At 34.4% G+C, this 27,143-nt stretch overlaps 1 protein-coding gene across 2 annotated transcripts; it reads left to right on the forward strand.

Moving 5' to 3' along the window:
* LOC124941072 (DENN domain and WD repeat-containing protein SCD1) lies at nt 1-26,572 on the forward strand. Of its 2 annotated transcripts, XM_047481331.1 has the most exons (31): nt 3-466; nt 2,994-3,087; nt 3,548-3,749; nt 6,095-6,236; nt 6,353-6,453; nt 7,659-7,722; nt 7,882-7,995; nt 8,417-8,637; nt 9,584-9,638; nt 9,725-9,808; nt 10,985-11,183; nt 11,262-11,388; nt 11,470-11,533; nt 11,637-11,681; nt 11,875-11,950; nt 13,882-13,955; nt 14,027-14,077; nt 14,751-14,908; nt 17,601-17,648; nt 18,477-18,534; nt 18,692-18,775; nt 20,405-20,663; nt 20,762-20,952; nt 21,588-21,652; nt 21,838-21,961; nt 23,299-23,480; nt 23,576-23,647; nt 23,743-23,903; nt 24,012-24,053; nt 25,467-25,675; nt 26,246-26,572. In XM_047481331.1, exons 1-31 carry the CDS (start codon nt 293-295, stop codon nt 26,339-26,341), a joined length of 3,636 nt encoding a protein of 1,211 aa, XP_047337287.1. In that variant the 5' UTR covers nt 3-292; the 3' UTR covers nt 26,342-26,572. The 2 variants fall into 2 exon arrangements, with proteins under 2 accessions (XP_047337288.1, XP_047337287.1); XM_047481332.1 differs by lacking the exons at nt 24,012-24,053; nt 25,467-25,675; nt 26,246-26,572 and having other exon boundaries at nt 1-466; nt 23,576-23,670; nt 23,743-23,875.
* Nucleotides 26,573-27,143: the final 571 nt, after the last annotated feature.

Raw genomic sequence — 27,143 nt, forward strand, 5'->3', positions numbered from 1 at the left:
CTTTAATCGTGTCTCTCCTTGGAAATGCTGGTTTCACACTCATACCAGCTAACCAGATCAACTCGAATGGAAACGTGAAATTGCATCGATGATCTGTATGTATGATTGATTGATTGATTGATTTCTATTCCATCTGAGAATAATCATCAATCGTCAATACATCACTTCTCATCATCCAACAACACAGACTCAGATCTGGATGCAAACTTATTAGTCTTCATCGCCCTACTAATTCTCGCTTTCTCTCTCACCCACGAACTTACGACCCCTAGAAGGTGAGAGGATTGCTTGAATGGCTCGACTTTTTGAGTATTTCGTTGTATGTGGTCTGGGTCCGGAGATTCGAACGCTTGATGGCAACAAAGGATTCTATGGGACAGGGATAATGTATTTGCCATCACTTATTGATCAATACCCACCTCCCAATCACACTCTTTATCCGCCACCACCTCCCCAGCTTCCCACGGTTAGTCATTCAACTACGAGACCTGTTTACTATAGTCTGTTTCATATGCTATGCACTTCTGGATTTACTTACACCTTCTAGGTTGGATCACATGTTTAGAAACTTTTAGGTGATATCAGAAGTGGGATTTGTTTCAAATTCCTCATCTTTAATGATATCAGAAGAGGGTATTTCTTAAGAAGTTCTAGTATCTATCATACATTATCAACATTCCCTCATGCTTGATTCCTAAAATTAGGATCATTATTAGTAGTTACAAATAAGTGCTAAATTCAAATTTTAAAAGTTCAGATAATAAATAATATAGAACATTATCTACACTCCCTTCAAGCTCTGTTTTACATATCTCTCTTTGCAAAGTCTTAGTGAATCTAGTTTTTTATTTTGGTCTAGTGACCCCCTAACCTAGATTGGGGAAAAAACTCGAAAACACTGTTAATAGTTGGATGGAAGTCACATTTAGGACTTTGGTTGTGGGTTTTCGACATCCCATCTTAAAAGGTCTTTGATTTTGCACTAATATTAAGGACACATTCTCTTCCCTAACAGTGGGCTTGCAAGAGCGAGCTGTCCTACTTACTTCTAATAAAAAGATCTTTAACAATAGGCTTTCCGTATATTATGATAATAGTGTAACCACTAACAGTGCAATGAAGGAGCTGGTAACACCAGGATGAGGTTTAGTTTGCAAGCACTCATCCATTTTGTGTCATCCTTAGAAACATGGTTGTTTCCCACATATGGTAGTGTTATTACTTTTGATGAAGTATCAAGCTTGACTTATTCCAAACAACACCGTTGTCTTTCCAAGAGACATCAACTCCAAGTGGTTGGAGTTGTGTCTTCCCATCATATGCTAATTTATGCCTATCTTGGAAGGTCTTCTTTATCTATTTGTTTCCTTCTCTATTGCATACATATGGATTTCCCATTGTAGTAGTTAACACATCACAAAATATATCAAATCTAGATTCCCTTAAATTTTCTTTATGGTATCAGATATCTAGGTCTCATTTCGATTGTCTTCCTGACTCCGCCAGGCAGTAGTAGTCATTGATGGAGGGTCCAATAATATAATCTCTTCACGTTTTTGTCGAGCTTACCTTCGTAGTTGAAGATTCGCGGCCCTGATTCTTTGTTTAAAAAACCGTGTTCTTTCTTCCTCCCAGAAAACCTAGAGGCTGGATTTCATCTCTCCACTGTGGTCGCCTTTGGAAATCCTGCTCTTGCTGCTTGTATTCGGGCTTAGAGCTCATTTGTATTTTAGGATGTATTTTATTCTCAGTTAATAAAATAGAAAAAAAAAAAATCCATTTTGTTATTTCAAGGCTTCTGCTGATCTGATGAAGAATTCATTGCTTTTTGACATTTTACTGCGCATATACTAAGTGTCGTTTCTACTAATTGAAATACTGCAAATCTCCACGACTACAATGTGCGAGACATTTTACTCCGCATATATTCAGTGTCGTGCCTCTGAACGGATGCAGACTTCCACATCTCCACTGTGCGCGACTTTTGACATTGATCCCATGCTCGACAATTGTGTCCAAAACCACTCTTTGTGTTGAATCAAGATATTCCGGCCTCCTCATTTAGGTTGGATTTTACCCTAACATGAGGGGGGGAGTTGAAATATCAAGCTTGACTTATTCCAAACAACACCTTTGTTCCAATGGTCATTAACTCCAAGTGGCTGGAGTTGTGCGTTCCCTACATATACTAATTTATTCATATCTTGGAAGTTGTTATTTATTTTTTGATTTTTTTTTGCCTATAAATTGACCTCTCTTTGATTTTTTAAAAAATGACCTCCCATTGTAATATTCCAATTCATTCCAAATATAGGAAATATTCTCTATTTAAAATTCTACACTTTTGTCATAAAATTCATTTGCTTAAACACTTTATTTATGTTGAAGCTTTGTAACTTGTGTTTTGGCGCTCAATGATGTTGATGGTTGACTCCCGAACTGTAGAAAATAAGACTCACCACGTATCCCTATTTTAGCCAATATTAATCCAACTTTACATGTAAAACTTCAAACAGTTGGTGAAGTGATAAGCTTGCTCTTTGGTAGCTTCATTATTTGCTGACAAATCCTGAATATGATGTGTTAATTCAGCATGAGTAACCTAATTGAGTGTATGCTGAAATTTGAGAGGGGAAAGACTTTTCTTTTTATCTTTTTTTTTGGGGGGTAGAATACGATGTAGAGAAATATAATGGAAGAAATTCTACAAAAATTAATGTCTCAATCAACAGCCATGTATAGTAATGTGGTGGAATGCTGTTTACAATCTTATTTATAAGCAAAGCTAGAGTTATAAACAAATGCTGTTCTCATATTGTTGGGTCATTAAAATCTCTTTTGGATAAGACTCTCTACCTTTTTATGTTCACAACAAATGACATCTTATGCCAGTTGAGTTACTTATGCTATCTTCCTGAGAAATCAAGTTAATGATATGTTTTTATTTCCCTAATGGTTCATAAACTTTTCCTTCATTTGGTTATGGGTTGCAGTGTGTTTTGCCAGCAGGCGTGGAGCTTTATGCATCAGGATTTGATGCTGAGGATGCTTTAACATTTCCAAGGTGCTATCCCATTGTCTTAACCGGTATGCATAGACTAGATATGTTTGAAGCAAACAGTCAAAAGTGTTGTTTTAATGAATATTCCCTATATTCGATCTTTCGTTTTCACTTTTCATACTTATAAAAGACTATCTTTCTACTTGAAGATGAAGAATTTCCTTTATTTATGTAGAGAATGTGCTGTCACCAAATTCTGATCATATTGCTGTCTTGAGTTGAGTCTCCACACATAGTTTTCAAGAACACACTTGCCTCTACTTTATTAAAGCTCCATTGAGCTAGTTTACCACTAGAGAACACGTTTTCCTTTGTGCCTTATTTTCCTGATCGAATCTTCTTTGAGCTATAGGTATTACTAAAGTACCTCATTAGATATTTGAAGATACATGTTTTTTCTCTCAACTAGGTGCTATAATTTTTTGGTGCGTTAGAACTGTTATGAAATTATATTTTTCTGTGACTTTGGATATGAAATGAATGCAGAGGGTGATGGTTCAAAAATCTACGTTAGCTGTATTGCATTTAGAGACCCAGTGGATGAGGACATTGCTGAAGCATACCACATATCTGCGAACTCATATGCTGATAAATGCATATGTCTTGTCTCCCGCTCTCCCAACTTTTATATACTTCGAGATGCACTGGAGGAACTATTTGCACTTTGTTTTTCCCCTAGTGGAAGCAGGTAATCTTTGTGAGCTACCCTTTTCAGCGAAAAAAATTGTCATCTTTGTGATGAAGCTTGAGTAATGTAGCTATCACATCAGGATAAGGTGGTGAGATCAAATTCGTAGATCAATGCTAACAACTTTGAATTACTTCCTCTTCTTTTAAAAAAAACTTTGAATTACTTCCTCTTTTTTCTTAAAAAAACTTTGAATTACTTCCTCTTATTTTTTTTTTTTAAAAACTTTGAATTACTTCCTTGTATACATAATAGTATCTGCTGTTATAAATGAAAAAAGTGCTTTTCACAGTAGTACAATAATCAAAATATAATATGATCTTTCAGACCTTCATCTATGTCATGTCATGTCCATTTATAGAAGAATTCCATTTCAGGCTGATTATTGAATTGTAGTTGATCCACTGGGTATGAGTGGCATTTATTGCATACTGCATGGACCTGTTCCGAAATTTGTATCTTCTGAAAATCTTCTCAACTATAACATATCTTAAAATTATTGAAACTGCAGTCAACATATAACTATCAATAAAGGAAAATGCTCCATGACTACAGAAGTATCCTTAAGAGAAATCTTCTAATGTGGTATGAATCATCCTAACAAAAGTCTTATCCCTCGTGCATACAGCAATTACCTTTTCTTATTGAAGCTTCATATAAAAAAGACAAATATTGTGGAGTAAGTCATTAGTATTTTAGTGAGCTTGCACAACAATTAAATGTAATCCTTAAATGACTCTGATACGAGATACAGCTTCCAAGTTCCAAGGGCTAATCAGATCAGACAAACACATGGTCAGAAGATTTGTTTTTAGTCAGAAGATTAGCATAACTTAGATTAGGATAACTATGAGCGCGTTAGATAATTATGTTGTAATTTTAGGCTGAATAGGATAATTGATAGATTAATTAGTGCTTGAGATTCTTTTCGAGGGCCGCGTCAGCTCGAGCCATGATCACTAGACTCTATCTCCCCTGAAGTAGGAGGTTAGCCACAAGTTCCTAAGCACTCCAAGAGTCGACCAACATTGGACTTGCATCAATACCTTCTCCCTTTCCCTCTCATGCTGCTCTTGGTGCTAGATAGAAGACCATAAATTAGAGCTTTGTTGTATTTGTTTTTAATTTATTTTACCCACTTCAGTAAAGAACAGTAAGTAGGGAAACTGAAATAAGAGGCAAAGAAAGTGAAAATAAAAATCAAAGGGTAACATCCTAAATTGCCTTGGTATATATATAGTCTTTTAGGTGACATATTGAAACAATTGAATGAAATAAGGCAACTATTGGAAAAATTGACAAAACTATAAGGAAATCTTAGATAGATGTACCTGGAGAACTACAATTCAGTACCTGGAGAACTTTTAGTTTTTTGCTACTCAATATTACCTTGATGTAGATTTGCGAACTGAATTGATGGAACTGGGGAAGTAATAATAACTCAGTTCCAGCTAACTTTGACTTATGGAGCATTCATTCATGGCGTTCTGCTTAATGTGGGGTCAATCTGAATTTTGTTCTTCACATATTCCCTATTGTTGATAAATATAAGTTTGAAATGAAAAATGTCAACTTTTCATTTAAAGTAAAACGCAAGTTGCGTTTTGAAAGGAAAAGAATATGTTTTGCTTTGCTTTGCGTTGTTTTGTGTTGAATTGGTTTAGTTTCGTTGTAGGGTGTGTAAGTGTTGTGATTTGGATGGTATTGTTTTTTTGATGATTATGTACATGCTTTTTATCACTGTGCCGATTTTTTAACAAGCAGACTAATAATTATGCTTCTTCAGAAATATAAAATTCTAGCATCAGTTTTCTTTCTTTACTAAGAGTGTTTATCTGCAATTACTATTTTATCATTGCAATAAAAGAGTAGCTAATGTGGGCGTAATAGTTCTTACTTGTTGGGTAATATTCACATTACAAATGCGCTTTGTTTCGCTCTCACCTTTTCTTTTGTAAGATGCAAAAATTTAGTTGCCTGTTTCTAGTTTCAACCAACAATATTGAACGAAAAGCAAAACATGTATAATAGATTATATAATATTAGAAACTATGTGAAACCTATTGCTGGATACAGATTGGGTACACTGCATTTTTACAACTGTTGCTGTCTTTCTTGTTCTTCAGCCATCCATTGTTTGACATGCTTTAGGCAGATGTTTATTTCTGTCATAATACAATTGCCTATATTAGATGACATTTTCTCTAGCTTGACCTATTCCCGACATGCATCTGTCTGGAAGTATTGTACAATGCTTTTTGCTTTTTATCTCCCACAATAAATAATGTATTCCTATGTTATCCTATTCCATTTGTCTAACATGCTTAGTTCTTCGATAATTCCAGCAAGCCATTATGGGATGTTATAGCATCTTTAGTATCAACGGTTCCTCTGCCTACTCCAGGAAAAGACCGCGTTCTGTTTGCTATTGAGAATAGCTTGCTATCTGTAGAGGTTCCACCAGATGATGTTCTTCCACATGCTGATGTATGTGCCTGTGACTTCCAACACTTCTCTTTTGTCTTCATATTTAATTCTGCTTCTCAGTTTAGGGTTTATGTGAGTACTACCACTTTAATTTGCAAATTTTCTATTTGCTGCAGATACCCTTTCAGCCATTGCTGCAATGCTTAGACATTGACAATTTCCTGCTACTATTTACTGCTGTGTTACTGGAACGGCGGGTTCTGATTCGATCAAACAAGTAATTCTCCAACTTTATAGCAATTTAGTTGGTTGTTAGTTGTTACTCTCCTGAACTACATCCGGTTTTGTTGTTTCTATCACATGAACTTTTCAGATCATAAAACATCGCCAGAATTTTATTTATGGATTTGCAGCAGCTTTAACTTTTCTGGGTTGTCATCCATTCCTTGTTGTCATGTTCTTGGCTGTAAATTGCTGCCTTTCTTTCTTTTCCTTGGTTTTGCCATCTTTCATTTCTAGGTTTCTTTCATTGTTAAAACACTGGGGATTTTGATACTACTACATGTAGATACAGGTCTTTGAAGGAAAAAAGAAATAGAAAAAATAGGTTACATGCATTGGTAGGCTAAGTAGCACCGATACTCCAAAAAATAGGCACCATACATTGATATCGCTCATTCAACTAGGATAAGATCAACTCAAATTCCATGGTTTGGCAGTCTTCACCATCATGCACTCCTTAGAGCTAGATTCTGCCAAGATGCTGAAAAAACATGCTTTCCTTTTATTCTAACTCCAATAAAAGCTAAGGCCTTGTTCAGATTGGGGTTATTGAGAAAATCAGGTTATTTAAAAAATGATGATTTTGAAGAGGTGATGATTTTTTTTGGTAAAAAGATTTAAAGGGTATAAATATATAATGATAAAATAAAAAATAATATAGGGACTTTGACCGGGCCTTCCCGAAATACTCGGTCCTGGCCAAGACTTCTTCCATCTTTGACTTAGCGCTGCGCCTTTCTTCGGCCGCCCAGTGGATCGGGACATTATCGGTCCAAAACCGGCCCAAGGCCCAATCCCTGGTCGAGGTATTTTAGTATTTTGGTTATGAGTTGAGTGATGTGATGGATGTGAGGAGGAGTGATATGATGTTTTTTGGTTTTGTTTTTTTAAATAACCAGAATCCAACAAGGCCTAAGTATATGACCTAACACATAGTCCATTTGGCCAAGGCTTAGGCTGTTGGCATAATCAATTATTTTATATCCAATTTCCCTCATTAATATATGTCCAAGTTCTCAATATCTCAAAAATGGTGTTGCACCATCCGTATCCATTGAAATTATATTATTTGGATGGTTGAATTGACCTGCAATAACTATTGAATTTAACTCTCAGGTTCCTTGGATTGTATGATTAGCTTTTTTGATTCCTGATCTAATGTCTTTATCTGGCCCTTATTACCTATCTTCCTTGTTGCAGGTATTCTCTTTTAACTCTTGTATCTGAAGCATTATGCCACTTAATCTACCCATTTAGATGGCAGGTAAGAACTTCAAATGGTTTTCCTTACACATACCTTTTAATGAATTCTCCTTAAATGCAAAATTACACATTGAGTCATTGGTTTTAGCTGTATACTTCCTTAGCAGAAATGCAATTGTAAATCACTTAATCTGATTCTTCTACCTTTCTTGTGCTGAAGCATGTCTACATTCCATTATTATTTTTTAGTGGAGTGGACTATATTGATGCGCCTACACCGTATATGATGGGTCTTCATTCAGGTGTTGATACTTATGGTCTGACAATGGACGGTGTAAGTTCTCCCATCTTGTCAAGAATTTCTTTTTGGTATCTTGTTTTTCCCTGCAAAATATTAACATAGTTAACAATACCACTTTGTGCATCATACCATATTTTCAGCTTCTTTCTAAGGAGCAGGTTGATTTTTCTTTGGTCTTATGACTATTCTCCTCCTCCTTCCTCCTTTTTATTAGCTTGGATAGTTGTTTGTACTTAGTAAAAGGCGCTTTCATAACCTGTGTCATTTCGTTATATTTCTATTAATAGAAACTTTAACTTAAAAAAAGAATTGACAACTGGTTCTTCGTAACTTAATTTTAGTCAATTATAGATGCTGTAGTAAGAAGTATTGTGTTTTCTTGATTTTTCTATTACTTCCTGATTGAGTGTATAAGTTTGAGCTCAAACTCTGCGCTTTCATCTCTTCTATTCAGGTTGTTGTCGTGGATCTTGAGCACAACCGCATCACCACATCGGAGGAAATTCCTCCTATTCCAGAGCCAGAATTAAGTGCTTTACGAGCTGATTTGATGAAACTGTTGTATCCAAATCTTGTTGCCATTGACGAATTGAAGTCTAGCTTTGGAAATTTATCTCTGCAGTCATCTGGAGGGAACAACAAAGCCTGGAGTGAATATCACGACCTTCAACTAAGGTGATTGCAAAATTTTGCAAATTTTTATCTTTGCTTCCTCTAACCAGTTTTTTTCTTTCTATTTCTTAGCACTGTAACTTTCTGATTCCTGCTTCATGAAGATGTCACCAAATTATTTGCAAATTATCTGAATGCATAGACACTGACATAGTTGAGGACTGAACTCTCAAGTTTCCCTAGGCAATGCATCAATTTCATAATATATATCATGCTTAGTCCTTGAGAATTTACCAAATTATCTGACTGATGCACAATGCCTTAATGTATTTTCTGATGATTGTAGTTTAAAGTTAACTTAATAGGTTGTTTGTTAAGGATCTCATCTTACTGTTTTCCATGATAAATTAACTTAGAGTTGAACTCTCTAAATGGCATTATTTCTAGTTTTATAATTATCTGAAATATCAAAATGGAAATCAAATTTTCCATGGAATGAATCAGGGAATTCACTCTTTTGATAGATTAATTGAACTTGTGTGCCTGTGGTCTTTTCTACATCTTTTTGGTCCATATTTTATCCATTCATCTCTTTTTATTGTCATTTCTAATGTGTTGATATACTCCAACCTTGCTGTTACTAAAAAGGTAAATGGATTCCCTGGTACAAATGGAAATATTTATTATGCTACCTGTGCACTATTTGGCTTTCTTCGGCAAATTATATGTTTAACAATTGTGTTGCATTACGTTGTAGCAACTTAAGATCTGGCAAAGGTAACATTTATGCAGACTGTTCTCAATATTTACTATGATGATACTGGCCACCAAGTAAATTTTCTGCATTAAGTTGTCAAGCTATAGTGAATATATTTGTTGATTACGCTTTTTTGTTTATTTTGTATAATGGAACATTCTGTCATATGTCAAGGCTCTTCTAAAAAGTGCTTTTTCAAATGATAACTGATTGGACAAATCTCATATTCTCGTGGAATTGTATATATTGCAGGTTTATATTCTTGAATTTTTTTGCATCAATCTTAAGTGGCTACAGGAACTTCATAGTATGAAACTTGACCTCATTCTTTTATCTCTATCCTCCAATTTCTATATTTTGCATGACAATTCAGTCAGAACATCTTCTTTTCAGGAAAATACTGCAACCCAAGTTTTCAACACACAGGCGTTTTTGAAGAAGCGCTCTCGATATACCAACCAACCACCAGATCCTATGGTAATGTTACATCAACCCATTCATGATTACATTTTGATACTGATCTATTTAGTACTTTTCAATTGCATCAATTAGGAAGAAAGTAAAACTGAACATAGTTCAATAACACCACTCAAACAGGAAGCTGATATTATATTGGAAGTTATTTGTACTATTTTTATGTGCGTTCACTTTAACTATATTAACAGTGCAATCCATAACTTTGTTGTTTAAGTATATCCCAGATAAATTAGGAATATTAGGATTATTCTAATATTTAATGTGAAGGATACTTATCTTGTTATTCTTTATCTGTAAGTTAAAAGATAATTATCCTAGAAGTATGAGATCGGTATTTCTTCTGGTAAAGATGAGTATCTGGCAGAAGAGATGATCATCCTTGCACAGGGAGACCCAACTTACAAGGAATGGAAGATTGATAATCATACAGTTATGTCTTAGTTAATCAACTCCATGATAAATATGTTATGGGAAGTCTACTTGCTCTATGGAACTGCAAAGGAGATATGGGATGCTTCCAAGGAAGTCCACTCCGAGACTGATAACAAAGCCGAGGTGTTTCAGATTGAAGCATCTCTCCATGATAACAAGGAGATATGTTTGTCACACTATTCTGTAATGGTTAACAACCAGTAACACAAGCCAAGAAGGAGATGTGATGAAAGATTAATAGAAGGAGATGGGATAATTGAAGATTTAGGTGAGAATAGATTGAAAGGGATGAGAATATAGAGTTTGCCTTTGCTGCCATAGTTCATCATAATCCAACCTATCCTAATCTTACCCCTTATGTATTACTCTCAACTTAGTGGGTTATATAATCCAACCTATCCCATTCTTTAACTATTAGATCGTAACAATGTCGCTCCTTCAGAAGCTTCCTTTTTTAGTCGCTCCTCAGATGGGTTTTTATTGGCAGTGTTGGAGTTTTATTATATAATTTACAGTGTGTTTTTGTGTTAGGTTTTGTTGATGAGTATTTAAGTCTTTTAGTAAGCCGATATTTAATGTCTCTTGTGTTCTTGCAGTCAATACAATTAGTTACTATGGTTAATGTGACCTTCACGTTTATCATTGAATAATGAAAAAAAAGTATCCTTTTAAAAAGGAGTTACTAATTTTCCATTCGTTAAAAATAATGTTTAACTCTTGCATCTTGATCTATTGACTCAACAGATAACTCAGTTTTTGGAGTCTCAAGGTTTCATAGATTATTTAGAAAGAGGTGTAGGTTCCAAAGAAAGTAACAACAATCTACTTGACAAGTTACAAGATGCCACTGGAAGAGGTCAAAATCCAATGTCAATCCTTCCTACATTATTGGAAGAACCTGAGGTTGTAACTATATCAGATGCATCTGGTGTGGGAGTATCAGGTACTTTTGAATCATTTCTTTAGCTATTGGTCATGCTTCAGAAGTCTAATGCTAAGCATGAATCATTTCCATCATCAGGCTCTGGTGCAAAATATACTTATGACAGATTTCCTTCAAATATAAGGCCAGAAGAGCAGGAGGAGAGGAGGCGACAAATCCTAGAGGCAGCTAAAGGGGCTTTTGAGTATTCAGGAAATCAGTCTCCGTAAGTTCTGTGGAGATGCATGCAGCAATACACAATTTTATCTTTTCTTCATGTTATTGCTAATTATGTTATCCTATCTAGATCTTCTTCTTTGCATAGCAACAAGGACTCTAAAGCAGAAAGCTTAAGTCCAAGGGAAAGAGCTGTAAGTTCATTCTGGACCTATTTTTTTTTTCCGTGCATTTGTTACTGTATGGCTTTAGAAGCCTTGATCAGATGAATTTATAAATGCAACCTGTGTCTTTCAGGCTGAAAGGGAGAGAATGGTTCTAGATATTAAAGTGAAGCTGCAGGTATGAAACCTAGTTACGTATTTATTTATTTGAGGTTATTGATATTTTTCTATAAACATTTCCCGAGCTCACTTTTGAGGGTCTCATTTGTATGATACTACAATATTGGGGGCCTTTATCCTTACTGTTCATAGACATTCACATGTTTGAATTTTGTTTGGATTTTCCTTGTTTCTTTTGGGGTTCCTAACAGGGTTTGTGGCTGCGTCTTCTGAAACTGGGAGCAACTGATGATCCACTATCATCATTTGAATATGGAACTATCCTTGGTATGCTTTAATGAGAATTAAATCCTACAGTTTCCAGTTATGTGGTTATAGTTCCTCATTTTGTAACTGTCCTGATGAAAATGCATGATTTGTTCTTAGTTCATGTACAATTTCTTCAATGCTTTGTATGCTACTAATGAGATTTCTAGGTAACAGAAATCTCAAAGGTAAAAAGTGTTGCCATTGTTCTTTCTCATTGCTGACAAGTGCAATCATGTATTTTCAAATGCCTCAATTTATGATATAAAAGAGGGAAATTATATATTTCTGAACGAATAAAACTAGAATGTATGCCTCTAGTTATACACTCTATACCCCATATTTAAGAATAAAATCTAATTATGTGAGATGTAACGGATCAGAGGATTTGGGGATTTCTTAGTATTGAATTGGATTACTTATGATCTATGTGATATACATTTATACATTTTTTTTACATTCCTAATTTGTTACACTTGTCATTGGATATTATCTTTGGTGAGTATATCTACGACTTGAGATCTTGATGAAATGAGAGAGTTCCACTATTCCATTGTCAACTTAATCTGAGACGAAGTGTTTGTCAATTTCGGTGTGTTTCATTTTATCGTGATGAACCAGATTTTTAGCAATGCTGTCACAATGTAACTTGATAGCCTTGTCATTGATGATTCCAAGTTCCTACAGAACTCGATGTATCCATATACCTTCACAGAAACTGAGAATGAGAGCTAGTAGCTCGGCTTCAACACTTCTTCTTGAGACAACTAATTGTTTCTTGCTTCTCCATGTGACCAAATTACTCCAAACATAGGTGCAATAGGGTGAAGTAGATCTATTGTGATATCTCTAGTCCAATCTGCATCTGAGTATACTAAAATCTCTGCTTTCATTCTTCAAGAACAATAAGCCTTTTCCCTGGAGTGCCCTTGATGTACTTTAGGATTCTATAAACTGCATCAATGTATTTTTGAGTAGGGAAGTTCATGAAAACTTACAACACTCACCGGAAACCGAATATTCAGTTGTGCGTGGTAGAGATAGATGAGACAACCCACTAGGTGTTGGTATCTCCCTTTATCAATCAAGATGTCAAATTTCTTGCTACAATCTTGTTGTAAGAGTGCATTGTGGTGTCAATCGGCTTACAACTGAGCATTCATGTTCCTTCAACTGGTGCTGTGAATATTTATGTTCAGACATAAATATGCCTTTCTTTGATCGTGCCAATTCCTTTTCTAGCAAAAAAAGGACTAATACTTTCCTCTTCACATCTACAATTGGACTGAGAGGATCACTAATATCCTATATATATATATGTATAAAGCTTGTGTTGACATCTACATATAGCTTTGGAGAAACTGCAACAATTTCTTTTTTGAGCAAGTGAGTTCCAAGGCAAGAATACTTTTGGATTTCAGAGGTCTTTGATGTCAAATTCCATAGTTAGAAGCTTTTTTATGTTTTCAAATTCTTCTTTGTTGTGTCTGGTGAGAATGATGTCGTCAATATTTTACGATAAGTTTTGCAATCTTTTCTTTACAGGAACATAGCGTGGAATGATAGTGTACCCATTTTGTGACTAATTTTGCAAACTTGTCAACATCTCTGTAGGAGAGATTGCTTATGGCCTTAGAATGATGTTTGGAGTTTGCAAACTTTGTTGTTGGAAAAAGAAGTTTCAAGTTGTCGTGTACTTCCAAGTTGTTGCCATAGATCTGTTTTCTGCTTTTATATCCCATAATTGTTTTATGAAGTATGTTTTGTTCAAATTCCTCATTACTTAATCCACCTTCTTGCTTAGGGCCCAAACATTGGATCACTTGACATGTTCCTTAATATGTGTACTTTATAAGATGATGCATGATCTGGTCTAATTCTTCAAGACCTTTGGAAAGATAAATTGCTGGATCTTAATTGTGATCATATATATCTTATTTTCTTGATTGTAGCACTGATCGAGTCTGACGCAGAGGGTATTGGAGGCAGTGGTTTCGTGGAATGTATAAGGGAACACATAAATTCGGTACATTAAACATAAAGAATTATTGGTTTATTAATTTCTTCTGCATGCTGATCTGTTTCTCTTTGTCTTAGGGATGGATGTGTCAATTGACCGAGGAACAGTTTATTGCAGTTAAAGAATTGGTATGCGCTAATTCTGCACTTCCATTGAAATGATTATTGCTGTCCCTGGACTTATACTGGAACATGTGAATAAATGATTTTTTACTTTCACCTGTGATGCATTTAGTAGTTTCATAGACCATTGAAATGGTTTTAATTTATACCTGTACATGCCAATAATTTTTTTTTATTTTGAAAAGCAATTATGTTGTGCATGTGTGGGATACATAATCAATTTGTACCTTTTATAAACTAGATGGAGTCCCCTTATATATTTCTTATGTTAATAATACTAGATAGTGCTTTGAAAATTATTCTGAAATATCTACAGTTTTATAACTTTTCTATTTTGAGTCTCCTTTTGTAATTATTTTGCTCAGTGATGCAGGTTGATGTTTGAAAAAGACCATTGGAATACTTTTACTTCATTCTTATATATGTATATATAAACTAAATGGTAATATATGTCCCTATCTATGCTATAAGTTGAACAAGGTTGCATGTAGATACTAGTATGGGTATGGGGTATAATCTTTTCTTTTTCTCTTTATGAGCTTGATAAACTCCTTTGATTTCATCTACAAGTTATTAATACTAGATTGCATCTTCTTTCTATGTGTATGTGTCTTTTGTTCTTATTCTAGCATTTTGTGTTTGTAATTCACTTTGCTAACCGCAAATTGACAAATTTCAGCTCAAAACTGCAATCAGTCGAGCTACGTCTCGTAATGACATGGCAACCGTCAGAGATGCACTCGAAGTGTCCGCAGAAATGTATAAAAAGGACAGCAATAATGTTTCAGATTATGTTCAACGACATCTTCGCACTATTTCGATTTGGGAAGAATTACGGTAGGTTCTTTTTATTCAATTTTAACATACTCTTTAGTTTTATATATATTCTCTTAGCGAAAGATACAAAATGCATTTTCTTTTGAAAGATAAAGTTTGTATTAATTTTTGTTTTCTCAAAGGAAAGTTTACAAGGGATCAAAGGATAATTGTTTGAGTTCGGATTCAAGTAACCTACAATTGGTGATCCATACAAGATTTTTTTTATAACCTAAACTCGATTTCTACAATGGTTATCAAGAGTCATTTGTTCCTATTGCAAAATTGAACACAATTCGTGTTCTGGTCCTCTCTATCAAAATTAGATGTAAATAATGCATTTTTAAATGGAGAGCTTGAAGCGGAAGTATATATATGGAGACTCCACTAGGGACATAACCGGGGATAATTGATTTTATTTTATTTTTTTGAATATAGGAAACTAGCATGACCCCCACAGTTATTACCCCCACTTCAACTTAAGGCGTTCTAAGTGGAAAACAAACCAGTGATTTTTGATCTCTTAGACACCGACTCTTACCAATTGAGCTACCTTAGTGGGTTCATAAAGAAAATAACTGGATGAAAAATCCAATCACTATGAATAAGGTGAAAATATATTAATAAGAACGATAGTAGGTGAGACCTAGAATAAGGGGGTGAGACCTAGATGAATGGGGGATGGGATACAAGATATTTCATTGCTCATTCATATCATAACTTATCCCTAATGTCTACCTATTGTATACTCACTCTTTAATATTTGGAAAAAATATCAACCTTTTATTGAAATCGAGAGTGGACAGTTTGCAGAAAAAAAATGTGAAGAAAGAAAAAATCAAAAATACAATAAAATTAGATTCTGATAAGCTCGAGATAGTCTCATCCGGTGCACAAAAATTTCTCCTATTTCGTTATTTCCATAATATTTACCACATAATAACTGGGATGCACTTTCATTCATGGCTAATAACCCCTCTTGAGCATCTCGAGATCCATTGTTCCCAAAAGTCGATAATGTTAATATTAGGAGGCATGACCCAAGGAAGTTGGACAACGTTCTAAAGAAGGGGCCAAATGGAGGAGGCCATGGGACAATGAAGGAGAATGTGTTTATGGGCCTAAACTAATTCCAGCATATGGCTCATTGGACTTGTGGAATAATAACATGTGACAATGCTTCCCCTTCAACTTCTCGCGTCCACCTGAGAACCAGTTGCACTTGACATGAACACCAGTTGTGTCGTCATTGATCACAACAAGAGATGAGCAAATATTTGAAAGGGCTGGAGAGCAGGGGTCGTATTCTTCGACGCTTCTTAAGCTAGCATATGGAACTGTCGTCTCCATTTCATCCTGTGTAGTGCTCTTCATATCCTATTATACTACACCCTCCATAACTTTTCTCGTCCTCGAGAAAAGTTGACATTCCTCCAATAAATTCAGAGTTTTTTCTCTTGGATTCTTGCCATCGTCCACAAAATGCAATGCCATGACAAACTTCACAAAAAAAATCAGGTGGTTTTCCCCAAAGGTCTCTAACGCTTGCCTTGTCCCCAAAACCCAAAAAGAAAACTCCACATAGATTCTTGCTGCCAAATCTTTCACAATCATTGATGGCTCTCTCGCAGCATAAAGCCGGTAGGTGTCACCTATTTCCTTATTCCATAATGGATCCACTTTTAAACAAGTTGGGAGGTGTAAGTTCAAATTTATACTGTCATCGTGGTGATTCAAAGTGCTTTTCTGTATCTTCACCCTCTCGTCTGAATAAAGTTCTTCTCGTCCTGCGTCTTGTTTTTGTAGTATGTTCGAATTTATTTCTTTACCAATGACATCGCGCCCGTTTCCTGAGGGAAGCTGTGCGTAGACCATCTCAAGTGGAGGTTCGGCCGAAGGTCTCTTAATCTTATCTTCTTCATTTCCGATCTTTCCATTCAGATTTGCGTATGGCAACAACAATGAATTTTGTTGAACTGATTTTCTTCATAGAATTTTCTAGTGATAGCTTTGATTCCACGGAAACACTGAAAATATTTTATTGATAGCAAAGTTGGACACAAGAGATATCCTGATGTTCCTTTCTATGGGCTACAAGATACATCTAAAAGGCCAAATGAATCTGTAACCTAAACCTACACACTGATAATTCTATTGAATGCGATTTATTTGTACAGTAAGGTATGGTGTTACAAGGGGCTTATGTCCTAGGGTTGAATAGTGGATAGTGTTGGTTATAAATAGATTAGTAGTGAAATGAATTAATTGAATATTCTCGATAGAGTTTCTCTCTATTCTCTCTATCAGTTAGGGTTATATCTTCCTCCATTAATTAGCTAAGAGCTCTTATCTTCTCTTCGTTCTCAAATTTCAGTTCTCTTATTCATGTAATTTCAAGATTTATACAGAATTCTAATAAAAGGTATAACATAAGGCAAGTGCATAATAAACATTCCATGTGATTAGTTCTTCTAATAATGTATATACTGCAGATTTTATGATGTTGGTTTTAATGCTTTCTTGGTGCAAGAAATAAAAGGCCCTTTAAGTTGTCTTTCTTCCAAAATATTCTTCATTATTTTATTTAATCCTAGTCTTCAGTTGAGGTATTAAAGAATATTCATATGGTCTTGTATTTAAACTTTAAAGAATATATGGTGCCCACGATTCATCTGGTTTAGTCTCTTTACTAATAGTTGTGACTATCTTTCAGGTTCTGGGAAGGATATTTTGAGTACCTAATGGAGTGCTCATCAAACAAGTAAGAAGATATATTATTCTAGTTACTTTGAAGATTAGTCTCTTATAGGATTTTAGTATTACCCTAAGTACACTCTAATTTCCTTCAAAGTTTTCCTTAATTTTTCTATGAGATGTCATTATTCATGCCTCATTTCTTCATTTCCCAAATCGACATGACATTCATTCATTATTCATCAACCTTATATTGGGCTGCTTTGGTATAAAAAATAATTTATGATCAGCGTGATCTTGAAAAATCTATATTTCTTATGTTTGTCAAGAATCATAATGATGTAAAAAAATAATATGATCATGATCTAATGATGATCATGATCAAAGAAAAAAATCTCTATACCAAATGAAGCAAAACATTACACTATAATTTGGTTCATGATCCAAGAAAAATCTATGCTAGAAGAACCCACTTTATATCTGACATGTATCTTTGAGCAGCAGTTGACATACACACTAGTTGCTTAGACAAAAGACAACACACCTCAGGTTCGGTAAAGATATCATCTCTTTATCGAGATGGAATCTACAAAATTCTTAAAATCTTATTCTACACCAAGTCATGCACCGCATGCTAATGCATGCCAACTTAATTTTCTTTTTCATGAGATACTGATTGTCATGATACATCATCATAGTTGCACTATGAGGAAAAGGGGGGAAAAGAAAGAACTGGTACAATGGGTATATACTTTATTAGATTATGAACCCTTATAATAAGCATTTCCTTTTATGTATGATTAGTTGGTATTAATTTATTCATAATTACTTGTAGCTATTCTTGCTCTCTCTCTCTTCCTGAAAGAATGCCTATTGGGCTTATTTAACTTTTCAGGTCAACCAACTACTCTACATTGGTGACAACCCAACTTATCATAGTGGCTTCACATATGGTAGTATTTCTAATCTAGTTCTTATTTCATTGTTATTTATGAGGATTTTTTCCTTTTAAAATGTGATGTACCGTTTCTTTTAGGGTCAGCTGACTTGCTGTCTCATATTAATATCTATACTGACCATTTAATTGTTGTTCCTTGTTTCTTTTGTAAGGCTGGGTTGGGTATTCATGATACTGATGCTTGGTATACAATTGAAACAATTGCCGGGAAGAACAACATTGGATACAAGCAAATTGTAAGTCTTTGTGATGTGCTTCTTTTGTCCAAATTTTGGGTATAGTAGTTGAGTTTCAGCATGTTTATATTCTTTTTTCAGTCTGATGCAGTCAACTTCATTTCCTTCATTATTCCATGAACACTTGATTTATTTTATAGATTATCCAACTTCTGATAGATTGATTTTAGATTTGTAGTAACATATTGTTTGATTGTCTGCAAGCTATTGCATGTCCCTAGCAAGTATCAATGGGCTAAATTAGTGCATTGAACTTCCTTTAACGTTATATCTTGTAGATTTTAATTCGTTGTATTTAATGGAATATAAGAGAGGGAAAATTTAAAGACTTGACTATCCTTTAATTTAAACAGGCACAAAGGGTCATGTATACCCCTTAACTAAAATACGCCTAAAATACATTTCACACTCCCCCTCAAAGATAAGTATGCAGACAACAATAAATGGGAAGAAACCATTGGTACTGCAGCCAAACAATCATAGACAATCATTATTACTATGAACCTTCAAAATAAAAGAAACCAAACATAACTGACACAAACATGTAGACAACCTCTATAAGAATTATAAATTGAATTATGCACTAAGAACCGGATGTAAATAAGTGAATTGTTTGCTAACAGACTGAATTATCTAGAGAATGATACAGAAATTGGGGGAAGTGCAAATATCATGTACAATGGACACTCAATAATTAAAAAAGTACTCACAGAAAGAAGTTCAATGGAATAAATCAGACAAGAGACGGCAAAGAAAAACTTGAGAATCTAAAAAACTTCTTGTTGAGGAGTTTGACATAAAATATAATTTTATATCAAACGTTTTTATCGATGTGGAACTGACTCAATCAGAACGAGGGGTATTTCTGCCACAATGTAAGTGCATGTTAGGCTGCAAACTTATCGACATTTCATAAGATCCCTACAAAAAGATTGTCACTAACAGGGATATTGCACCAAGGAAGAAATCAAGGACTTGTGACATGACTTATCCATCTCTCACACACAACCTGCCATGATTTTCTCAGTTAGTGTTGCTGAGTTAGTATATATAAATAGTCTTATTGACCAACATGTAAATGTTGTCATTAGAATCTTGAGATATTTCGGCTACTCTGCATATGTGTGGAGAAATTTTGTCACTTAAGAAGCAGTATGTGGCCTCAAGGAACAGTGAAGCTGATTCAAGCTTGTGTACTCACATGCATTCCTTGTGTTGAGAATGGAGTCGTGGAACTCACATACATTCCTTTGTGAAGTCAAACAATAAATATCCTCACAAAGGCTCTCCCAAGAACCAACTTTGATAAATTATGTAATAAGTTGGTAATGGTCAGTTTGTACAAGCCAACTTGAGGGGAGTGTAGAATTGTTCAAAGATACATATCAAATTAGAAAATAAATAAAAACAAATTGATATATTAGGTAGATTTGATTTGTTAACATATTTGACTATACACTATTTCCTTAAATATTGAATGTCAAGTGTATAAATAGATGTTTTTACTCTAGTTTTAATTAATTCATAATTAATACAAATTCTCTCCTCACTTATTTTCTAAATCTCACAGACCTGCCTTCTTCTCTGCTGATGTTGATTTGTAATGGAATTTTTTTTATCTTATTGCAGATAAAACTTAGAGGATTTTTATCCCATGCTCAGCAACTCTTCGTTAGTTACTGGGGAATCTACTCTGTGAAAAGCCAATCTGCTTCAACCTATGGTTTGGCATCTCCTCGCCCACAGGATACTGATGAAAATCAGCAACCTACTGAGGCTTCTGTTGTTGGAAGAAGCTGGGTCCAAAGTATGTTCAGCAGGGATACAACATCGAGAGCTAACTCATTCAGTCGTGTCCGCAAATGGGCATCTGAAAGTGGGAATACAGGTATGTCCTTTACCATAAATAATGTCAGTTACCTCTTTGTGTAGCCTTGTGTAGGAAATTTTTTATAGTGAATCTAACTTGTCTTTTGGGCATATCAGCCAATGAAAGTCGAACTCCTCTGAAGATAGAGATAGGTGCTGGAAAGAAGATCCAGACCAGCATACGCATGCTAAGGGGTCATAATGGTGCAGTCACTGCTTTACATTGTGTGACAAAAAGAGAGGTTTGGGATTTAGTTGGTGACCGTGAAGATGCTGGGTTCTTTATAAGTGGTAGCACTGACTGCTCAGTAAGCCCTAAATGCTACTGTCTTCTCAATTTCCGTGTTTCATAAAATTAATAACTCAGTGTTGCAAATTCCTAGCGTATTTTCATTTCTTTATCGTTCGACTGGTTTTTTTAGTCTATTCTACAACCCAACACTTCTCCCTACCTATTTGGGAGAACAACTGTTCGATGGAGTTAGTTATATGTGAGAACTAATGCTCTTGATTATTGAAGATGATATGATACTCAAATTTATATATATATTAGGTTATGATTTTAAAAAACTTCTTCCATTATGCATAGTAAATAATTCTAACTGTTCTTCAAATTATATGAACTAGGCTTCAAGACGTAAGTCCTTGCAAATTAGGTTTTTAAGTTTTAACCAATGCACATGTTTGCTAGGTGTATTATAACTTTAAAGCATTGTTGCATTGGATAATGAGATTATATGTACCTGACTTATTTTATTTATTATAAATGAGTCATGTGAACTGCAAGAAGTAAAATCGGATGAAATATTCAGATCAGATATAAACACATTTCTGGCTGCACATGTGTGTATAGAGAGATGGAGTTCCCTCAGCCTTTATTTCTTTTCTTGAAGGTTAGTTATATATGAATGATGCTTTTGGTGTTATTTCTTCCCTGTGGCAGGTTAAAATCTGGGATCCAAGTATTCGTGGCTCTGAACATAGGGCAACTCTGCAAGGACACACAGGGTATGTCAATGCAATTATAAAAGGTTCGTAATGCTAAAACAAAAGATCTCTCCGAGATCTTTTGTTTTAGCATTACGAAAATATTCATTTTTTTCCTTTTTCTCCAAATGTCTACTTGGCAGTGTTACCCTCTGTGAATTGTGAAAATATATAATTAATCCATGATTATTCATGTTTAACCATAGAACTGTTCGTGCGATAAGTTCTGATCGAGGCAAAGTGGTATCAGGGTCTGATGATCAGTCTGTTATAGTATGGGATAAGCAGACATCTCAGCTCCTGGAAGAGCTAAAGGGACATAATGCACAGGTTTGTTGTTCAGATACTTTTATTCATAACCAAATTTGTGTAAGCCATTTGCAGAGTTTGAGGTTCTCAATGCACCAATTGACCTCTTTCTCGTGATTCCTTGAGTCACTCCTTTAAACATGGTCATTTTGGCACTGCCTTTCATTCATCCACTCATCTCGTCCATCTCTCTCTTTGAAGGCTCTGTTTTTCTTGTCTTCAACCACCTTTGGTTGTGCTGCTGACTTATTTTAATATTAATTTCTTGACTTTCTATGGATGTATGAGCATTAGTAAAATTTAATTTCAAATTTTTTATTTTTTATTTTTTGCCACATCTTTTCTTCTTTATCTTGAATTAAATTTGCATGTGAAGGTTTGTTTAACAAAAGATAGTGCAACGTAGAACACGTGTGGACTTGTGATGCATGTAAGAACATAAGTTGTAAGCACCTTAGGTGAAATAACTGGGCTACTACTGCCTAACCCCACAAGGTATTGAGGAAGGTGAATGTAACCCTGATAAGAAGTTAACCATTTTATAAATTCCTAATAAAGGGCATTATTACCTTGTCAGCTTAGTGATGCATTATTATCTTGAAGAGGTGTGGTGACACTTTATTAATCATTGAATTGTTGATAGTGACATATTCACCATACTCTCAGTTGTATATGTAGTTCATAATTTTGGCTAAATGCCCTCATCCAAAATTGCATGGGACATTAGACGACAATAATTTATAGGTTATCATAATCATGATCATAACATTGCTTGGGACATTATACTAACAGAAATCTGCCTGACTGAACTTACATTTTTATTATAGTTATCCCAATGTTTATTTATTTATTTTGTGATGGATTTTACTCTCCATACTCTCAGTTGTATATGTAGTTCATAATTTTGGCTAAATGCCCTCATCCAAAATTGCATGGGACATTAGACAACAATAATTTATTGGTTATCATAATCATGACCATAACATTGCTTGGGACATTATACTAACAGAAATCTGCCTGACGGAACTTACATTTTTATTATAGTTATCCCAACCCCAACGTTTATTCTCCGGGGACGGCTAGCATAACCCCGCACTGCCATGACCTCCAATTTAAGTCAGAGTGTTCTTAGTGGAAATTGAACCTAAAATTTTTGGTCTCTTAGGTAAAACCCTTTGTCACTTGGTGGGTTAGTTATCCCAACATTTATGAGATAATCAAAATAAATCAATGCAGATTCTCTAAACAATTCAAACAACTTTTATCATACAAATTTCCATCTTCATTTTGAATCTTGCATTATTGATGAGGCAAAGTTAAATGGAGTTAATGAATTGTTGATTATACATCTATTGCAGGTTAGCTGTGTGCGGATGTTGTCGGGTGAACGTGTGCTGACTGCAGCTCATGATGGAACAGTAAAAATGTGGGATGTGCGAACTGACACCTGTGTGGCGACAGTTGGCCGATGCTCCAGTGCTGTCCTATGTGTAGAATATGACGACTCAACTGGAATCTTAGCTGCTGCGGGAAGAGACGCGTATGTAAACTCAAAAAAGAAATTATACTTTTCTCATCATGTTTCTAAGGTTTGTAAACTAAAAAAAACTAATTCTTCTAAGTTATATGTTGAAGGGTTGCGAATATTTGGGATATCCGTGCTGGTCGACAAATGCATAAGCTTTTAGGGCACACAAAATGGATTAGGTGACTTAGATTTGTGCTATAAGGCGAGTCTCTTTTCTGCAGGTTTTATGGTAAAAGTGAAATATAACATTATCCTCTATTATGCTCTTATGCAGGTCCATCAGAATGGTCGGAGACACTTTAGTTACAGGTAGTGATGATTGGACTGCACGAATATGGTCTGTTTCTGGAGGAACATGTGATGCTGTTCTAGCTTCCCATGCTGGTCCTATACTATCTGTTGAGTACTCGGCATCAGATAGGGGAATTATAACAGGTTAACCCCTTTAAGCTATCTTCCATTACTTCCCCAAGTTTCTTGACTTATATAATAACCCAAGTATGTCTAATGTGAAATTAATGACCATCCTTTTCTTCTTCTCAGGCTCAACTGATGGGTTGCTCAGATTTTGGGATTATAATGATGGTAAGATGCACCTACATTTTTCAGTTATTATTTTCCAAATTTCTTGTTCCTTCCTATTTCTAAAATGCAAATTGAGTCATAACCCTAGTGCGAAGCATGTGAATTATTTTCTTTTTTTATGTTGACGATTTTCCGTCAGTTAATAAGGCTGCCTATAAAGAAACCGTAGCATGAATGAATAATCAGATCAGGTTTCCTTTTGATTTTTTGTTCTTTCTTTGGAGTGGAGTTTTAGGTCATAGGGCTATAGACTATTCACTAGCCTCAACTACACATGTAATAGTTATCACTTTAGTTTTCATGAATTATTGCTATAGAATGAATGGCTTTTGTTGGAAAAGAAAATCAATGTTGCTTAATATTTTGAATTGGTGATACCTTTCTTCATTGAGTGCATATCCATTTTTTGTCCATATTCAATCAGAAGGTTTTAGTATCAGGAAATAGAGTTCACCTTTTATAACACCAAAGCTTATAATTTATTCTTTCTAAAATCTTAGGGTATTAGAAAACAAATGGGTGACACTGTATACGAAAACCTTACAAACTGTAACAGAATTCATAAGCTGAGGGTGCATTTGAGAAGACTGAAAATTAAGTATTGATACTGAATTTGAAGTGCTGTATGAAAAATATATGTTGAATAAACCAAATATCTAAATTTTAAGTAGTTGATATATATGTTGATTTGATAAAATGTGAAGTTAATGTCTGGAAAGTACTTAAAGACTTGTTTACCCGACATAATTTGATTAATTTTTAGGGGTTAAAGTTTTATTTTAGACGTTCTTACTATATTAATGAGTCAGTCATCCATAACTTACTGCATTAAGTAAGATTTGCTAGCTTAATTTAGCTGAATATAAAAAAATAAGTGATTTTAACAAACATTTATCAAATTAACTTAATATAAATAAGTACTTAATCATAAATATTAAGTGATAAGCTTAAGCTGTGTTATTAATCTAATCTCAAGAGCATCTCATTTTCTATATTTGATCAAGTCTATTATTAATCCCTGTTCTTCATATTGCAGAAGAGAATCTAATCAATCAATTGTAAATCAACCAAAAAATGTTTTATTTTTGAGGAGACACAAAAGAAAAGCACCTAACATCATAAGAGGTGCACCGAAAATAACAAAAGGGTAGTAAAGACCCTATACAATGTACTAATCAGAAGCAAAATGACTATTAAACGAAATAGATTGGGGAAAGTACCCTAAGATATTATTCCACCTTTCAAACGTAATTTTAATCGCTAAATGTCTCAAAAGAAATTCAAAGGTCTAATTCACGACCAATCAAAAGAAAACGACCAATTTTGTATTTGCCTGAGATGGAGAACTCCACTTGTTATTATTATAGATAGTATGAACAGAAAGTTAAAAATAAATTACACTGATTGATGCAGGTGGCATAAGATGTGTGAAGAATGTCACCATTCATGGCAGTTCCATATTGTCCATTAATGCCGGAGAACACTGGTTAGGAATTGGTGCAGCTGATAACTCCATGTCTCTTTTTCATCGACCTCAAGAAAGATTTGGCGCTGCTTCTGCCACTGCTTCTAAATTGGCTGGCTGGCAACTCTATAGAACGCCACAGAAAACAGTAGCTATGGTATGTATACAAGATCATCTTTATTCTTAAATTCAAACACTTTTTATTTATTTATTTTTCTACAATTGGCTTGGGATTTTATTTAGGCTTTTTTCATGTGGGTTATTTGAGGTTAATTTCAAATAATTCAAATCATCGACCAAAATAGCTTCTATTCAAAAATATATGTTTATTTTTCATTATATATTTTATACTCTTAATGTTCTTTTACCCAAATATCCTGATTTCCAATAACATACATCAACAAGGTTATTAAAATAACCTTTAAATCAAACATGTTCTTAGTAACTGACATCTTGTTCCACAAAAATGTGAGAAGACTGGCTCTAGGATGTTGACTGTAGTTTTTTACTCCTAATGTCCCCTTACCCAAATAACCTGATTTCCAATAACCTACATCAAACAAGGTTATTTGGAAATAACCACTTGGTTATCAAATTACATTTAGATCAAACAAGGTCTTAGTAACTGACATTTTGTTCCATGAAAAATGTGAGAAGGCTGACTCTAGGGACTTGAACTGTAATTTTATTGGACAACTTTTTATACTTGCAAATTTGATTGTTTCAGGTAAGATGCGTAGCTTCGGATCTTGAAAGGAAACGAATCTGCAGTGGTGGGCGCAACGGAATGCTAAGGCTGTGGGATGCAACCATCAATATCTAGCTGTTCATCAGATATTTTTATTAAGTGTGAGATGTTGAGTTTCCAATATTATGACATAGATTTTGTTGTCAATATAATGAGAGTTCTATTTGCAATGATCAGGGATAATTTGAAAATGATTTATAGATAAATAGAGAAAATCCTTCAGCTTGTATTATATTGATCATGTTATTACAATATGTTTGATGTATTTTAATCTCATTCTAATTCTATTTGTTATATGATTTGGTATTTCTTGATTCTTATATTCTTATTATGGTAATATGTATGTGGCATCTTTAATGTCTCGAAGTATGTTAAACTTAGATGGTTATACTAGTGTAATTGTTCTTTATTTTTGTGTCATTGCATTGATTAGGGGTGACCAAAATTTGGGTAAATCACAAAACCAACCCAAACCCGGAATTAGTAGTTTATTATTGCTTTGTTGTAGATTACATCAAAGTTGTTTATTTGTTGAGTCTCATTTTAACTAAAACTTAACTTACTGACTTAAAATATAATTCTTGTATTGTAGGTCAGTGATAATCAGTCTTGAAATATACTTGAGTGTTAATTTTGCTTCTCAATAATAATATATTTGAATGTCATGCTCAAGAAAAAAAAATAGAGAGATTAAAAAAAATTATGATCTCTAAATAAAGTTTGTTGTGGTGGTCAGCCACAAGATGATTGTGTGATGAATATATAAAAATAAATTAAGATTTTCTCCCTACAAATTCTGAGTTATGATTATTTATCTAGACATATTGAGCCAAAGGAATCAAAAAAATTTGATTGTTTCAAATGATGAAAATGATGA

The sequence above is a fragment of the Impatiens glandulifera genome, chromosome 6, assembly GCF_907164915.1.
Source record: "Impatiens glandulifera chromosome 6, dImpGla2.1, whole genome shotgun sequence".
Lineage (NCBI taxonomy): Eukaryota > Viridiplantae > Streptophyta > Magnoliopsida > Ericales > Balsaminaceae > Impatiens > Impatiens glandulifera.

Bases quoted from the DNA above. Each gene is read 5' to 3' on its own strand.
- LOC124941072 (XM_047481331.1), top strand. From the start codon at position 293: ATGGCTCGACTTTTTGAGTATTTCGTTGTATGTGGTCTGGGTCCGGAG. The intron at 9,639-9,724 runs GTATGAAACTTG...TCTTCTTTTCAG, and splicing joins GTGGCTACAGGAACTTCATA to GAAAATACTGCAACCCAAGT. The intron at 21,653-21,837 runs GTATGTCAATGC...GTTTAACCATAG, and splicing joins ACTCTGCAAGGACACACAGG to AACTGTTCGTGCGATAAGTT.